The sequence below is a fragment of the Felis catus genome, chromosome E2 (genome assembly GCF_018350175.1).
Source record: "Felis catus isolate Fca126 chromosome E2, F.catus_Fca126_mat1.0, whole genome shotgun sequence".
NCBI lineage: Eukaryota > Metazoa > Chordata > Mammalia > Carnivora > Felidae > Felis > Felis catus.
Window position 1 is genome coordinate 1,947,340 of NC_058382.1, and position 18,163 is coordinate 1,965,502.

Sequence of the window (18,163 nt, forward strand, 5' to 3'; positions counted from 1 at the left end):
CACATTTTTCTTGCCTCGTAATTGGATGGAACTCTGAAGAATAGTGTTCAACAGTGATAGTGCCAGAGATTTTTGTCTGCTTTTATAACTGAATTTGATCTGTGGTTTGTTAATGCTAGTTTTGTACTGGCTTTTTAAATTATTCTGATTTCATAAAGACAATGGGAAGGCTTTCTATTTCTCTTTGTTGGTTTATGACCTGGGAATTGGCCTTTTCTTGAAGGTGATATATAAGTCCTCACCTCTAATGCTATCTGAATTCACAGCCATTTGGAGAATTAATTCTCTAACACTCTTTTTACATTTCTTCCATGTTTATTTGTCCATATATTTTTGTCTTTAAAATGTCTGCAGGTCCCTGGCATTTTGACTCTGTTCCCGTGGAGAGCTGCTTGTTCTGAAGTTCTGGAAAGGATCCTCTTCCCAAACAGGTGATTTACATACCTGAAGGTATCCTGTCACCTCTGAGAAGTTGCACTAGCGTCTTCTAGGGGACTGGAGTTTCCTCTGGGATATGAATGCCAAAGAGCAATCTTGGGCTTCCTGCTCAGGCATTTCATCTTTGCCATTCAGGCCTGCTGGGTTTGAGAGCTCTGCCTTGTCAGGGGCAGTCTCTCTGTCCCTCTTAGCCAAGCATCACTCTAGTCCTCAGAGACTGGATACTTGTCCTTTTCCATCCCTGGCTTTGGAAGTCTTCTGCCTGGCAGGGTGTCATCTCATGCCCTCTCCTCTGTTGTCACCCGTCCTCAAGGAGGGCAGGGCAGACAGGGAGGCAGTGCTTGATTGCTGAGGGTCTTCCTGATGGACGTGTGTGTGTGTGTGTGCTGATGCTTCAGAGGACAGCGGTGGGAGAGAGCATGGGTGGGGGTGGTGTTTGTGCATGAGCAGAACCGAAGCCCATCACTGCAGGGGGGAAAAGGGCATGGCAGAGTTTGCTACATTTATTCCCCAATGATAAATGAAACACCTTGTTTTCTCTTTAAACATTAAAGAAAGAACTTTAATTTTAAACTTACTGGTTTTCCATTTAAAACAAAAGCATAGAATTTTTGCTGCATATTGTTTTGTTCTTCCTTGGAAGTAAAGCCAGAAGTACAAAACTGTCAGGTGAATTAATTCACCCACCCAAACCTAAATTTCTTTCCCATATTGCCTACCTTCTTGTACCATTTGTGGCTGTCCACAGAGGGAGATGGTTTAGGTAACGGGAAATGTATAGCCTTAATTGGTTATGTTAGAAAAAAGATGAAAATCAGCTTTTAAACTCAGTCTAAGAGGTTTTTCTAAAAAGAAGGGGCAGGTAATAAAAAGACAACTAGGGAAATAAATGCAGCAATACAGAGGATTATCAAAGCTGGTTCTTTCCTAGAGGGGTTGGTAGAAAAGTGGGCAGGTGAGGGTGGGTGACACACCAGAATGTTCTTTGGAAGCAAGGGCATAGAGGTTAATCCAGGATGTTCTCTCTCCCCAGAAACTTAGCTGTGCTTCTTCAGCCATGTAATAATGCATGCCTACATCTAAAACTTATTTATTTATTTATTTGTTTGTTTACTTATTTATTTATTTATTCATTTATTTTTAAAGTTTATTTATTTATTTTTGAGAAAGAGACAGCATGAGCAGAGGAGGGGCAGAGAGAGAGAGGGAGAGAGAGAAAAAATTCCAAGTAGGCTCCACGCTGTCAGCACAGAGCACCATGCGGGGCTCAAACTCACGAAACTGTGAGATCATGACCTGAGCCGACACTAAGAGCTGGATTCTTAACCAACTGAGCCATCCAGATGCCCCTAAAACCAGTTTTTAAATGGGTTTATGTCTGTTAATTTCAATCTGTTCTACCATTGTTGGTACCTGACTTTGTGCCAGGCAGACACTAGAGGATACAGGTCTGGAAAAGTGAGTCTCTAATCCCTCGAGTAGAGTTTATAGTTTAGGCTGCAGAGAGGGGCAAGTTAACTGCAGCATTTAAAAATACATGTGAGGAGTGCTTGCAACACCTGAGAGATGGATAGTGCAGCTCAGGAGACCTATCGGAGGAGGTGGTGTTAGCAGAGCCCGAGGCTGGGTTTCAGGACAGGCACTCGTCAGAAGGGTGTGCGGTGCCGAGGGAAGGGGTCCTGAGCAGACCTGCAGACTCTGCCACTCTGGCCAGTAGAACTTCCCACAGTTATAGAGATGTTCAGAAATCACCAGAAATGGTAGGTTTGGCCCTCATTCCCTGTATCCCCTTTTCCATTTTTGCTGAGAACAAAAATCAACCTCCACTTTTAGTAATGCCTGGCACCTTGAGCATTGTGGGCATTGGGTTGGTAGGCCTTTTAGGTATATTAGCTTATTTAATCTCACAGTTTTAAAAAGGGTTGAGGGCTGTTGTTCCCTGGTGTAGATAAGGGGACAGACTCCAGGACGTTGAGTAGTTGCCCACAGTCATGACACCCGTTAGTAGCAGAGGTGACTCTCAAATAGGTTTGATGGTGCCCAGAGGTCATGCTTGTTACCCCTGTGGGAGGCTATGTTCGTGTGCTGCGCATGCATCTGTGTATTGCGAGTGTGCACATCTCTGCCCCCGTGGTTTGTTCACAAAGTGTTATTGATGCCCATGTAGGGCAGCCCCACACTGCTGCCTGATCCTCAACTTCTGGGACATGTGTGTATCTCCTTATGATCTACAGGTCCCTGAGTACTGACTGTCACAGCCTGCCGCGTCTTTCCTGTTGACTCATGTTTGGTTCCTCCAGTGAAAATCTCACTTAGAAAAATGCTGCCTCCAAAGTACTTGTCTGCCACCAAACCCAAGAAGTCTTGGGCCCCAGATGTGCATGAGCTAGACAGTGACTTGACTAAGGAGCCGGATGCCACCATAAGAGAAGGTGCAACTGACCCTGAATTCTTTCATCAGAGGTTTCGGAATTTCCTCTACGTGGAATTTGTTGGGCCTCGGAAGACACTGTTCAAACTCCGAAACCTCTGCCTCGATTGGCTGCAGCCAGAGACTCGCACCAAGGAGGAGATTATCGAGCTCTTGGTCCTTGAGCAGTACCTGACCATCCTTCCAGAAAAGATCAAGCCTTGGGTGCGGGCAAAAAAGCCTGAGAACTGTGAGAAGCTAGTTACTCTGCTGGAAAATTACAAGGAGATGTATGAACCAGGAGGTGAGGCACGGTGGAGGCTGTCGGGGAGCCATGATCTCCCTGGGGTTCACAGCCGCAGCACCATTGGTAGTCGAGGCCAGGTCACTCTCTTCGTGGGGTGCCAGCCTGTCATAGGATGTGCAGTGACACACCCCTAGCCCCTCTCTACTATCCACAGGATGCCGGTTGCACCCCTCCCCAGCTGTGACAGCCGGACGTGATATTACCACCTGTCCCCGGGGAGTAGAGCGCCCCAGTTAAGAACCACCGCCTTAAGGTGGTGTGGGTAGGAAAGGCACACCTCAGTGAGGGCCTCTGTGAGGAACTGACAAGCCTCTGTGCACCTCACAACCCTGGCCTGGGCTCCTTTTCATGACACGAAGGGTGTGTTACCCCAGAGAGCTGTGTGTGGCTGCTGTGTGGAGAGGAGGTGAGGGCGGTCACAGCCATGTAGCCTGCCCAGGCGTGGTAGGAAGCTGAGGAATGTGGGGATCAGATCCCTCCAGCTTCCCGGGGAGGCAGGGGGTTGCACGGTTGGGGCAAGGGCAGACTCCACTCGGGGGAGCTATTTTGAGAACACAGGCGAGAGGTGATAGAGCATTAAGTCAGTGTCTGGTCCTCTCAGATGACAACAACAGTGACCTCCGCAGCGAAGACAGCATGAGCCGGAAGGGAGCAGAGTCCCCACCGCCACGTTCTGCATCATCATTCTGCAGTGAGTAACTGTGTCAGGTTACGCCATTGGGGCAGACTTGGGCCCAGCTTCCCCGGCTACCAGCTCCGCCCAGTGCCCAGAAGTGTATGGTGGGCCTGGCACCATCAGTGGAGACAGCGGTGCAGATCTGAGGGGAAGGACAGTTGATGATGGAATGAGACATTTTTATATCCAAGCAGACACCAGTGTCTGGTGTGAAATGTAATTTTTTTTTTTAAATAATGAGAAAGTATTTGAAGCTGTTTGAAATTGGCCCAGGAGGGGCAGAGTTCATCACTACTTTGCCTCTAAAACCTGTTTTAAGGTCCTTCAAGAACTTTTCAAAAGGAAGCTTGCTTTTGGGAGGGCACGTGTTTTGTCTCTTTGGAGCAGGGTCATGTGCACATTGAGACTGGCGGGCGGGTCTGAAGTCATGGTCCAGAGTGTGGGGCTGATGGTGTGGCAGCCAGCAAACAACAGAAGTGTCTGCAGGGGACCGGCCTCTAAACCACGCTGTGGCGCTTGCTTTGCCGTCCGTGGCACTTGGGCAAAGCCTCCAGAAGTGGTGTTCTGGGTCCAGGGTAATCAAAAGAGCCCAGGTCATGCATGGGAGTCTGGAGACCTCAGTGTGGGATCCATCTCCTCAAAGGAGGAGGGGGATTAGGGCCCCCATCCTGCGTGGCCCTGAACCGTGTTAATTCCTCCATGTCTGGCTTTCTCAGGTGACCGGGACCGGGACTGGGACCAGGAGTGGGACCGGGAGCGAGACCGGGACTGGGATCTGGATTGGGACCGGGACCGGGAGCGGAGAGGCAGGAGCAGAGACCTGGGGTCTCGGGACCGCTGGCCATACCCCAGGAACCCCAGAGGCAGTATGTCCCATGCTCGGACTTCCCTGGTGGGCGTGCAGGGCCACACCACACCCTGTCCCTCTGTGACGCCTTGTCTCTTCCCAGGACTTCCTCAACGGGACCTTTCCCTTCCTCTGATGGAGAAAACAACTTTTGCGACAGAAAGAGAACGCAAACGTAGGGATTCTGTGATGGATTATGAGTCAAGATCCCAGGTATGCTTAGGTCTCCTCTCTTTCTGGAAAGGCCATCTTCATTTCATGGCAGAGAGGCCTTTCTTTCCCAGGAGGGTATGCTCTTCCACCCTTAGAATCCCACCTGGGTGCGCAGAGGGGCACTTCTGCCCTGCATGGAGCCCAGGCCTGTCCGCAGAGGTGGCAAGTGGCTGGGGTGACTCCTGCCTACTTTCTGATTGACCCACATTGTCAGAGGAGCACTTTGCCATCCCACAACTGTGGCATGTGGTACGTCGGTCATGTCAGAGGTTCCCTATGGAGCCAGGGAAGCAGAACCGTTGCAGGGGTCTTTCTGGCCCACTGCAGGGAACCAGGGAGGCTGTACATCCACACAGCACACAGGCAAGAGAGAGCGAAGGCTCTGGAGCCAGCGAGGGCTGGGTGTGAGGCCCAGCTCTGCCACCTGCTAGGTGTGCAGCCTTGGACCATTTGCTTGACTAAGCTGAGCCTCAGTTTCCTCATTTGAAGAATGGATGCAGTGATTGGGTCAGCGGGCTGCTGTAAGGAGTGAGTGTGATTCATGTGTATCCAAGAAGGGCTTAATGTGATGCCTGGCATGCGGCCGGCACCGCCTGCATGTCGGCAGTTCTGGCAGTAGTTTTAGGAGGCGGTATGCTGGGGAGATCAGTGGAGGGGAAAAGGCCTTGGGATCTGGGCTGACCTGTATGGAGTAGGGTCACTCGTGACCCAGCATTCTGAAGGGGAGCCGCAGCGTGGAAAGGGCTTTGAGAGGAAGGGGAGCCGAGTGCGAGGAACCTGCATCTCCTTTTAGCACTAAGGACCTCGCCCAGGTCAGGGAGTGCCATGGTGTCTGAGGTCATCTGGGTCCCCACATGCCCTGGAAACTTCAAGCCTTAATGACAGAGTGGAATTCAGCAGTCCCACAAATAAGCCTCCGTGGGATACCGTGTGATGCTCGTTCCGCAGAGCTCTGGGAAGGAAAAATTGAGCGCTGGGAAGCAGTTGTCCCAGTGGTTTGGATTTGGATTTGAAAGGAAGCATCTTGAAGGCAGTAACCCTTGACTTCTGAAGGCCAGGTGAAGGTAGGGTCAGGAGGTCTCCGGCGAAGGCCCGGGGACAGGAACCAGACAGAAAGGCCAGGCAGGCCGGAACCCCGAGGGCAAAATTGCTGAGTCAGCCACAAGGTGGGGTTGGGCCTGGCCACAAGGGTCTTGTGTCCTCCAGCTGAGCAGAGAGCTCAGGTCAGTCCCCAGTGCACTCCTGCAGTGGCACTCAGAAGTTGGCATCAGCCGATGGAAGGCTTCGGATCCCACCCTGAAATCTCTGTCACCGGTCCCCTGTCTGGGAGATAAGCAAGGAATGCAGGTGTGTATGAGAGGGAGGAATCGGCAGTGTCCAGATGTTGGAAGCAGAGCACCCCAAAGCAGCAGTTACAGGGGAAGGGATGCAGAGGAAGGTGGGTAGGGTCGGAGGTGACTGTCCCTCCAGCCCAGATGTCCTTGTCCCTTGTGCCAGGGAAACTAAGTTTGTGACACACTTAGTTTGCTACTAATTTTGTTATCTTATTTGAAGAAACCAAATTGGCCAAAATTTTAGGAATCTAGACAAAAATACTAAACAGTCTCACTCTTAAGCTTGATTTTTGAAAACAAAAAGGCTCTGTGATACGCCCTTACCTCCGAGAATGTGGTGCGGTATGCATGCACGGCTTGCAAGCCCTGCTCCGTTCCCACTTGTCTGTAGAGGGATGAGCGATATGAGCCGTTATTTAGGGGGTGTTGAAACAGTCATGAAATAAAGATGAGAGGAGGTTGCTAATTGGCTTTTGTCTTACTTTGCTCTTTAAATGCCTTTCCTCGACCCCGGTGAGGGTTGGCTCCTGGTCAGTGTAGGCCGAGAGTCTAGCCGCGGCGGGTCACTCCTAACCCGGCGTGCCGGGCTGGCAGCAGGCAGACGAATGGTATCGTGAGGCACCCAGAGCAGGAAGTCCTCATCCTCTTTTAGCGCCGCATGTAACTCTCTGAGCTGCCTGCCCTCCGGGTGTCACCCATTCGAGTGGAACTCGGTGGGCGCTCCTGCAAGTTGAGGTGCTGTTTTGGCTGCAGATACTAAGTGACGAGCCACTATAGGGACGCCCACTTACGGAGATTAACTTTACCTTAAATAAAGCATTGTTTTTCTTTCATAGAACAGCGTAGTTCAAAATTCAGTGTGCTCTTATTTTACTCAGGCAGACAGAAAGAAGAGTGTGAAAAATAACCCTTCCCTTTTGCCTTTGCCCATGGGGTCTCTCAGCACTGGGGACGGTGACCTTTCTGACTCCCTGAGCCTCCCAAGTTCTTGACCTCCTCTGCTCTCTCTGCTAACGCCCCAGGTCAGGAGCCCTGGTTTCCTTCCTCTCACTACGGATGTCCTGTGTCCCTGCTGGCATAGCAGAATACGCCAGTGCTGGGACTCAGGACATACTGTCGCAAACCTGAGCCTAGTGGAGCTTTGGCTCTTGAGCTTGCCACCGGACAGGGGCTGGGCAACCAGCAAAAATGATGCCAGTTTGCTCTATAGGGTGCCTGTCCCGAGTTTTAGAGCCTCCTGAGCTTCTGTAGCTTGTGCGTCGTTCTAGGCCTTCTCAGCCCAGACCCAGAAAGAATTCTAGTTTTGAAACTCTGCTCAGTTTTGGTTGTGGCTTTTGCTTTTCATCGCTAGATGTTGGGAGTTGCATCAATGAGGCCTTCCTCTAAATCCCAGTGTATGTGCTGGTTTATCTTGTTGTGCGTGCCCTCTTGTTTCCGCATTTCACACGGCTGTGTCCGTGCCACTTCCCAGCAAGGAGCTGTAATAAATTCAATATCAAAGTGTCTTTATATAGAAGTTTAGTAATTTACATTTTTTTTTTTTTATGTAATTCTTCTTGATGTTTGAACAACACGTCCCATTGCAGAAAACCCTCACTTGTAATATCGCAAGGCGGGTTGATGCTGACTCTCCCATTTTACAGATGAAGAACCTGAGGCTTAGAAAGATTTCTGTTCCCAAGGTTGCATGGCTCAGAAATGGTACAGTCCTCCTTTGGTCCTTGAGTTTTCTCTGGTTCCAAAACCTGTGGGCTTCCCACGGTGCTATGTCCATCCTTACATCTATCTCCAGGCCTCAGTGCCATCCGTGGTCCCTGGGACAACACTTCCCTGAGACTGCTGATGTCCTAGGGCATCAGTAAGAAAAGGTACTGTGAGGTCCTGCATAGGAGACTCTTCCGAGTAATTCAGGGACTTGTAAAATGACTTTTAGAGACGTGTTCAGCAGGTGGGAAAGTCAGCTATAAAATGAAGGCATTCAGTGCTTCAGGTTCCATCGGGGTTATTTGGGACATCTCCACACCTGGAACAGCACAGCATGTACCCATGTTGTGCAGTGAAGGTGAACACAGGACACACTGGGACCGCGGAGGGAGGCTTAAGTCCCACCTCCTGACCAGACGTCTGCTGAAATACGTTTTCCATCCCTGCACATGCCACGCGTAGTCCATGTTTGGCCTGTTGAAGCTCTCACACCACTGCCCCCTTTCTCTGTGTCAGAGTCTTCCCACTTAAGGCCCCACTGAAGTTCCTCTACCAAACCCATTTAGCACTGATTATCTGTACCCCACTTTATTGTTTATTGTTCTCTAATTGTTTCATGAGTCTTTTCTCTCCAACCAAATTATAAGCTGCATGAGGGCAAGGAATGTGTGTCATACGTCTTTTGGATCTTCCTCACAGTCTAGCACCAAGGTAGGTACGCAGTAGGTCCGTAGTAAAACTCGCCCTGGATCACTCAGAACCCCAGACACTGTGCGCACTTTCTACATATCTGTGTGTGTAGCGCCCGTATTGCCAGCATTCTTCTCTCTTGGGCACCCATGGAAGGACTCCATCGAGAGGTCTGTGTTTGGTATTTTAGGATGCCGTGTCATACCAGGACGTTGTGAACCTGACCGAGGACAGGAAGCCTCAGAACCCGATTCAGGACAACATGGAAAACTACAGGAAGCTGCTCTCTCTGGGTAAGGAGAGAGACCCAGTTACTGGAGCTTTTTGTCACCTGACTCTTAAAGCTATAGGACATTAGACTCCATGTTAATATGTTTGGATTTTAAGGGTGATAAGAAGCCTTTGGAATATTTTAAGCAGAGAAATAAATGATGAGATGTGTTTTTGAAAAATCATTCTGGCTTTGGGTATATTGAGTGTATTGTACAAGGTCGTGGAGAATGGGGAGATGGCTCTTGCCACAAGAGTTGGTACTTTTTCTAGAGAGGTGGCAGTGAGGATTTTTAAATACCTACTTAGAATGGGATCCTGAGTTCCAGTTTGGACTTCCCTTGAAGTTGGCTAGCATAGTAGGCAGTTGGCTGGCACTGAGGGGAGAGAGCTTTGCAAGGCAGTGGAGCCTCAAGGAGCTCTGGTGTTAGGGGAACAGCTGAGGAAGAGTCAAGAAAGAGGAAGAGAATCATGGAAGCCAGTGAAAAAGAGGGTGTCAGGATTTAAGTGTTCATTACAGGAAGGTGAAGACTGAAAAAGGTGCACTGAATTTCAGGACATGTAGTGGTCTCTGTGCAGATTTCTAGGTGGAATCAGGAGAATTAGTTAAAATTCAGGTAATAAGTCATACAGAGAAAGACAGATACCATACGTTTTGACTCTTACTTGGATCCTGAGAAACTTAATAGAAGACCATGGTGGAGGGGAAGGAAGAAAAAAAGTTAGAGAGGGAGGGAGCCAAACCATAAGAGACTCTTAAAAACTGAGATTCTAACTGAGGGTTGATGGGGGGTGGGAGGGAGGGGAAAATGGGTGATGGGCATTGAGGAGGGCACCTGTTGGGATGAGCACTGGGTATTGTATGGAAACCAATTTGACAACAAACTTCATATTAAAAAACAAAATTCAGGCTAGAATGGGCTGAGGAGTGGACAGTAAGGACATGGGACTGCACATAGAAGACACTCCAGGAGTTGGGCGTGGGCCACCTCCTGTTTAGTGGTTCCTAGGAAGGTAGGCACCATCTTACGGTAATGAGTCTTGTGCCCAGCTTGAGCATAAGCTGTCATATCATTCTTGTGAACAGGGGTTCAGCTTGCGGAAGACGACGGCCACTCCCACATGACACAGGGTCATTCATCGAGGTCAAAGAGAAGTGCCTACCCAAGCACCAGTCGAGGTAAGCACGAGGCAGGTTGTACCTAGTGGCCATTTGAGTTAATGAGATGGGAGCCGTACATACGTATTGGTAGACCTGTTACATTTTATATTCACACCATCATCACAGAAGTCTCAATGTTACAGGTACAGGAATTAGGGAGTATTTACACTTGGGGTTTCTTTTCAGGTCTAAAATCTATGCCTGAAACCAAAAAGTCAACCCATCGGCGGGGAATTTGTGAAGATGAATCTTCCCACGGGGTGATCATGGAAAAATTCATCAAGGACGTTTCGCGCAACTCTAAATCAGGACGGGCAAGGGAATCTAACGATCGGTCCCAGAGGTTCCCCAGAAGGCCAGACAGTGATTGGAAGGAAGTTTCGTTCAACAAGAGGGAGTCGGTGATTCAGGAGAGGGGCTATGAAGGGAATGGCTTTGGGGGAGGCTTTAATTTTAACTCGAGTCTTGTTTCCAAAAAGAGAGTTCTTGAAAGAAAAAGGCGCTATCAGTTTGACACAGATGGGAAGGGTTCAGCTCACGAGCAGAAGGGCTATGCACGGAAGAGACCTTTTGAATGTAGTGAAATGAGAAAAGCCATGAGCATGAGCAGCCTTAGCGCCCCCTCCTTCACTGAGTCGCAGCCACTTGATTTTGGGGCAATGCCCTATGTGTGTGATGAATGTGGGAGGTCTTTCAGTGTGATTTCCGAATTTGTCGAACATCAGATCATGCATACTAGAGAGAATCTCTATGAGTATGGTGAATCGTTTATTCATAGTGTGGCTGTCAGTGAGGTTCAGAAAAGTCAGGCTGGAGGGAAACGCTTTGAATGTAAGGAGTGTGGGGAAACCTTTAATAAGAGTGCCGCGCTTGCCGAACATCGGAAAATTCATGCTAGAGAGCATCTTGCAGAATGTAATGATGAGGAGTATGAGGAGCCATTCATGCCTAGCCCAACCTTCAGTGAGCTCCAGAAAATATATGGGAAAGATAAATTCTATGAATGTAAGGTGTGTAAGGAAACCTTCCTTCATAGCTCTGCCCTAATTGACCACCAGAAAATCCATGGTAGAGATGACAAAGATAATGAGCGTGGGGAAGGCTTTAAACCCAGCCCACCCCCCAATGATCTTCCGAAAACGTATGGTAAAGAGAAAATGTATGAATGTAAGGTGTGTGGGGAGACCTTCCATCACAGCTCATCCCTGAAAGAACATCAGAAGATCCATACTAGAGGAAACCTCTTTGAAAGTAAGGGTAAAGTGTGTGAGGAAACATTTATTCCTGGTCAGTCCCTTAAAAGGCGTCAGAAGACATACCCAAAAGAGAAGCTGTATGACTTTACAGATGGTGGGGATGCCTTTAGGCAAAGCTCAGACCTCAGTGAGCATCAGAAAATTCATTCTCGAAAGAACCTCTTTGAAGGCAGGGGGTACGAGAAGTCTGTCATTCATAGCGTGCCCTTCACTGAATCCCAGAAGAGTCATACTATAACAAGACCACCTGAAGATGATGAGGACCAGAAGGCGTTCACTGTCAGCTCTAACCCTGATGACAACCAGAAGGTTCCTCCTCAAGAAAACGTCTATGAGAGGAAACCATATGAGAGGTCTGTTATTCATAGCTTAGCCTTTGCTAAGGCTGAGAAGAGTCACAGTGCAGTGGGGCCCAGCAAACCAAAAGTGATTGCAGAGTCTACCATTCAAAGCTCAGGTGTTACCGAACACCAGAAAGCCCATGCTGGAGAGAATACCTCTGAAGGAAAGAAATATGAGAGGTCTGTTATCCATAGTGTAGCTGCTTTCAAACCTCCCAAAAGTTGCAATGGAAATGAAGTCGTTGAATGTGAAGAGAAGGGAGAATCCTCCACTTCTGTTTCAGACCGTCATGATAAGCAACAGAAAACTCCTGCCAGAGAGAACCCTAATGAAGGGGGTAAGAATAACAACTACAAGGACTCTGTCATACAAAGTGTATCCCATATGGAATCTCAGAAAAGTCCAACTAGTCAGGGATCCAGTGAACTTAAGAAGGATGGCGAATCATCTACTCCCACCTCAAATGTCCGTGAACATCAGAAGGCTCGTTCGAAGAAGAAAAACATTGAGCGTAGGAACTATGAGACCTCTGTAATTCACTCCCTACGTTTTGGTGACCATCAAACATTTCGCCCTAGAGAGAAATTCTATGAATGTCCAGAGTGTGGAGAATCTTTTGTTCGTAGCTACGACCTCACTGAGCATCTGAAGATTCACGATAGAAAGAAGCCCTCTGGAAGTAAAAACTACGAACGTTCTGTAATTCGCAGCTTAGTCTCTACTGATCCTCAGACGAGTTACGCTGAGCAGCAACCACAGACAAGTTATGCTGGACACTCATCACAGATGAGGTACTCTGACCAAGCAGCGCAAACGAGTTACGCCAAACACCCAGTGCAGACGAGTTACTCTGGAATGCACATGAGTTACGCTGTACAGCCAGGGCACATGAGTTACACACAGCAAGCAGCACAAACGAGCTACATGGTGCAACCGACACAAATCAGTTATGACGAGGAGCAAGCGCAGACAAGTTACGCTGAACAGCAAGTACGCAACAGATGCAGGGAGTGTGGGGAATGCTTTGCCACCATCGGAGACCTTGGTGCACATCAGAAAATCTATGCCCGAGAAGAATTCCATGGTCGGAAGCTCTTTGGAGACACTGTTATTCAGGGCATAGGCCTTGAAGGGCCTCGGCCGGAAGAGCCTCGGCAGAATGAGCCAGATGAGCAGGACGAGCAGGATGAGCCTGAAGATGCAATCTATGGCTGTAAGGACTGTGGGCTAGGCTTTGCAGATCGCGCAGACCTTAAGGATCATCAGAAAGTTCATGGCAGAGAGTATCTCATCGATAGTCGTGAGTACACCCATTCTGTAATCCACACCCATTCTGTCAGCGAGTATCAGAAAGATTACATTGGAGAGCAGCTCTATGAATGCCCGGCATGTGGGGAATCCTTCGTTCATAGCTCATTCCTTTTTGAGCATCAGAAAATCCACGAGCAAGATCAATTTTATGGCCAAAGAAGGTATGATGAGCCTTTTGTGCAGCCCCTGGTCATCAACCCACGGAGGCCTCGTGCCCCACAGAAGAATCCCACTGCGGGAACATCCCTTCAGTGCCACGTGTGCGGACAAGACTTCATTCATGGCTCTGTCCTCGGTGAGCATATGAGAATTCACACCAGAGAGGATTTACCGGAACAGGGCCAGAGAAGTGAAGATGCAGTGAGTCCAGGCTTAGCCCTTACTGAGTTTCAGAGAAGTCAAACCGAAGAGAAACACTATGAATGTAAAACATGTGGAGAAACCTTCCTCAATCAGTCAGACCTTAGGGAGCACATGAGAATTCACGAGAAAGACGAGCCCTATGATTATGGGGCCTCTTTTGTTCATACTTCATTTCTTACTGAGCCCCCCAAAAGAGATTCACCATTCTATGAATGCAAGGACTGTGGGAAGTCCTTTATTCATAACACCGTTCTCACCAAGCATCAGAAGCTTCATCTTGAAGAAGAGGAAGAAGAAGGAGCCCAGGAGGTGGAAGCCAATGTCCTTGTTCCACGAGAAGTGCTGCGGATCCAGGGGTCAAACGTAGAGGCTGCCGAGCCCGAGGTGGAGGCTGCCGAGCCTGAGGTGGAGGCTGCCGAGCCCAATGTGGAGGCCGCCGAGCCCAATGGAGAGGCCGAGGGACCAGATGGGGAGGCTGCAGAGCCAGATGGGGAAGCCGAACAGCCCAACGGAGAGGCCGAACAGCCCAATGGAGATGCTGATGAACCAGACGGGGCAGGGATCGAAGACCCAGAGGAAAGAGCTGAAGAGCCAGAGGGAGATGCTGATGAGCCAGACGGGGCAGGGATCGAAGACCCAGAAGAAGAAGGCGAAGATCAAGAGATTCAGGTTGAGGAGCCATACTACGACTGCAGGGAATGCGGAGAAACCTTTGCTTCCAACTCTGCCTATGGCGAGCACCTGAAAACCCATGCCAGGGTGATAATATTTGAGCCTGGAAATGTCTATGGGGAAAGCTCCCGCTACACTGAACATGCCAGCACCAGCACCAGCGACAACGACAGGGCCGATGACAAGTATTTCAAGTGTGATGTCTGTGGGCAGCTTTTCAGTGATCGCCTGTCCCTCGCTAGACACCAGAATACTCATACCGGCTGAGAACATAAGTATAAAGGTTAGGAAACCTTCACTTAGAACTTGACCCTTACTAAACCAGAGACTTCAGACCAATCCATAACAATGTCAGAAGAAACTTACCTTGGCACGTACACACCTGACTTTTAACATCAGACAACTCAGACTAAAAAGAAACCAAAGGTGGAAACTGCTTTGGTCTCAGCTCTCCCCCATCTAGCTCTCCCCCATCCAGCTGTCTCCCATCCAGCACCAGTGTGTGCATATGGGAAAGCTCTAGCACATACCTTGCATCTGAGTGACCTTATTGAGGGAAAACCCCAGGGGTTTTTGAGACTACAGAAATCGCCCTAGTCAACTGTAAATGACATTTCTGTAACCTATATATAATGCTCCCTGCAGTGTATATAAAATAGCATATCGTAGCAAAACAGTAATCACATATCTTTGGATTTGATATGATATACAGTTACAGTTTACTGTGCAGAGGTACCTTACCTGGTACTCGGATTTTTTTTTTTTTTTTTTGGAGGAGGAAGAGAGCAACAAATTAGAATATATTTCTAAGCATCTTAGATTCTGAGAAAGACTTCTTGTGCATTATTTGGACCCCATTGGTATCGTTTCGAGTAATTGTGTGTCATTCCTTACTCTTAAGTATTCCTGTACAAGTGTAAGCATGAAAGGTAAAATGTCTTTTATTCTTTGCTGTTTGAAAAGAGAAGTGTTTTGAACTTCCTTTTCAGCCATTTTGTCGACACCAACACTTTGGAACCTAATGCTGTGTAAGCCTTTACAATATGTGGATTGGCCTTTTGTGACCCAAAGTGGTTGGTTGCCACATTGTACCTTGCAGTGGTTCTCATGCTAAAATATTACAAGTTTTGTTTTTTTTTAACCAACCTGATGTGTGTTTGATAATGAATTTACAAAAACTGAAGCTTTTCCCTATAAATTCTACGTTTTTGCCTTTAAAGAGTGGGTTGCAACCATCACTAGATCACAGTAGTGCCTACTGACGGTTGAGAACCAGAGGGAGAGACTTTTGTGTTGTAAATAAGGATGCAGACTAACAACTTCCATCACTTCCTTTGTGCGCTTCCTGCCTTAAGTGACAAGTAGCATCGTGGCTTCAGTAGTGTGAACTGCCACAAGTCAGTCTGCACCCTGGGTGCCCAGGAGCTAGTATCCTTAGAGCTTTCTATCGCTTACCTGATTTCTTGTCTTCACCTGTCTGACCCTCCTCCCCCATGTCTAACTTTAATTTTAAAAATTAAAAAAAAAAAAAAAAAACAAAACAAAAAACAAAAAACAACAAAAAAAAGCTTTCTTTACAGTCAACTTAAGCTTAACATGGACTCAGGTTCCCCAGCAGCCTTAATTTGTTTCCTTACCATCTGTTCCTCCCTCTTGCAGCCCTTCTAAGTATTTCCGAGCTATCTATCCACTAGTGTCACGTTTGTCGGATCACCTCAGTTTTCCATTTAATCAGAAATTGACCTCATAGCTTGAGGTTTCCTGTGTCCTGTTCTGTGGACCACCTGTACTCCTTTTGCTTCCCCTCCCCTTGCATAATGACTATTAAATTTTTTGGCTTTGAGTTGGCTGGAAAAAAAAATTAAAAAAAAAAAAACCTTAGAAGTGGATCTGTAGATTAAGTGAGCAAAAGACAACAGCAGATAATTTGAGCAAGCAAAATTAACCTATGTGCTGGGGGAACGTGTCTAAATCTTCCTCTCCTAGATCCGCGTGGTTAGGGCTTGGGGAATGTGTGTCAGAGCTGCAGGGAATGCCAAAGTTGAGGAAGCCTGTAGGGTTGAGAGCACGAAGCAGAAATGAGGAAGCCAAAGAAGGAAGTCCTAATACATCGCCAGATCTAGGAGGGTGGGGAAGCAGACAGAAGGAAAAATGGGAAGCAGGGCTGGGAAGCCCAGGTTGGTGGGAATGAATTGAGCAGGATGTCCTGGGCAGTGAAGAAGGGGCCTTTTTGGTATAGGTGAGGGCCAGCTGCATAGAAGGACCTGAGGTTGGAATGGACAGCCAAGAAAACAGGAGAATCGAGGCCCCGCAGCACAGGAGGGGGACCCTTTAGATGGGAACCAGCGTTATGTTATCAGGGTGAACTTGGGTTGATCGCTGTTGGCAGTATTAATTGGTAGAACCTTTTCAGAAAACAACTTGCCAAATGACAGGGTGTCCATTCCAATCTCATGTTAGTGAACAATTAGGAATGACATAAATGCCAAAACAATAGGACGATTACGTGAAGGTATTCATGGACTATATGCAGCTGCTTAAAAATGATAATCAAGAGTTATGTAGCAACGTGGAAATATATTTACGGAATATTAAGTGGAAAAAGCAGGACACAGAATTATATTTATACTACAATTATAACTGATTAAAAATGTATGCTTATAGTCAAAAGCTGTTGTGTTGTTGTTGTTGTAGGCTAATAGTTGAGCATTATTTTCTTAAATTCTTTGAATGTTCTTTATAGTAGTGTTACTAAAAAGTTTATAATCACGTTTCCATTGTGAACATAATTTGAACACATCATCAGACACTTGGAAAATACAGAAAAGTGGAGGAAAAAAAAATCCATATTCCAACCTTCCAAAGACAGATACACACTCTTCAACATCTTGTTTATTCTTGTTTCTGTGCACAGGTTTATGATTATAACTGTGTCAAAACGTGTATTCAGAATAGCTGTTATGTTACCTTTGTGGAATTATGGTTAAACACTTTCATCTTAATGTTTTCAAATGTTCCTTATGATAGTGTTCTTATAACAAAGTTTATTATGTTTGTTTCCATTACAAGCATAATACATACCCAGAGGAAAATTTGGAAAATATAGTAAATTAGAAAAGAGGAAAAAGTCACCCGTATTCCCAACACCCAACAACTACTGTTAACATCTTGATCTATTTCCTCCATCTTGTTTTAGTGCACAAGCTTGTGATTATAACAGTGTTAAATATGTATGCATAAAGTCTAAAATGAAAAAAATACTGAAAATAATTGAAATAGTGTTGTCATTGTGGGATTATGGTTAAATATTTTGTCTCAAATTCCTTGAATGACCTTTGGTGTTTTGGTATTAAATCTTGTGTATGTATTTCTCCATTACAAATATAATACATACTCATAGCAAACTTTGGAAAATTCAGTAAAACTAGAAGAAAAGTAATTCACCCATATTCCCAACACCCAGCAACAGTTGCTGTTAACATCTCGGTCTGTGCACCAGTCTATGATAATTAGGGTGTTAATGATAGGTATACACAGAGTCAAAGATGGGAAGAAATATGGAAAACAATTAAATAGTTGTGTGGTCGTTGTGGGATTATGGTGAAATATTTTGTCTTGGTTTCCTCGAATGGTCTCTATCATAGTGTTTTGGTAATCCACCTTTATTACATATATACCATTATAAACACTGTATGTGTTCATTATAGAAACTTTGAAGTTACAGAAATGTAGAAGAGAAACTCACCCATATTTTCACCATCCAAAGACTGTGGTTAACATCTTGATATATTTTCTTCATCTTGTTTCTGTGCACAGGTTTTTGGTTTGTTAATATGGTTGTGGTTGTTCTATCTATCTGTAATAGTGTCAACAATAAAAATAAAGTTAAAAATAAGATATTGGTCAGTCTCCTCTTTTGTCCATTTTACAAGTTTGGGGTTGGTAAATATAGTCTTTTGTTATGACCAGAAGTCCAAAAGCTCAGTGCCTCCTTAGGCCCTTAAGTTTGGCTTACAAATCTTACTCCATTTTTAAGTATTGCATATCTCAACAATTCCTTTTAAGAGTACATGATTATGCATTAAAAAAATTTTTTTCTATGTTTTTATTTTATTTTTGAGAGTGAGAGAGAGAGAGCAGGGGAAGGGCAGAGAGAGATGGAGACAGA

The 18,163-nt window shown here is 46.6% G+C and overlaps 1 protein-coding gene across 14 annotated transcripts in view; it reads left to right on the forward strand.

The window, feature by feature from the left end:
- The window catches only part of PEG3 (paternally expressed 3), a 50,390-nt gene extending 32,500 nt beyond the window's left edge, over positions 1-17,890 (forward strand). For 13 of the 14 annotated variants that reach the window (XM_045046704.1, XM_045046703.1, XM_045046706.1 and 10 more), the window contains 8 exons: positions 355-431; positions 2,673-3,152; positions 3,757-3,846; positions 4,548-4,697; positions 4,782-4,891; positions 8,810-8,912; positions 9,977-10,069; positions 10,238-17,890. In XM_045046704.1, the coding sequence (XP_044902639.1) occupies positions 2,759-3,152; positions 3,757-3,846; positions 4,548-4,697; positions 4,782-4,891; positions 8,810-8,912; positions 9,977-10,069; positions 10,238-14,262 (4,965 nt within the window). In that variant the 5' untranslated portion in view covers positions 355-431; positions 2,673-2,758 and the 3' untranslated portion in view covers positions 14,263-17,890. Of the gene's footprint in view, positions 1-354; positions 432-2,672; positions 3,153-3,756; positions 3,847-4,547; positions 4,698-4,781; positions 4,892-8,153; positions 8,641-8,809; positions 8,913-9,976; positions 10,070-10,237 lie in introns of those variants that run through there. The other variant, XM_045046707.1, reaches the window with a different exon arrangement.
- The last annotated feature ends 273 nt before the right edge of the window (positions 17,891-18,163 follow it).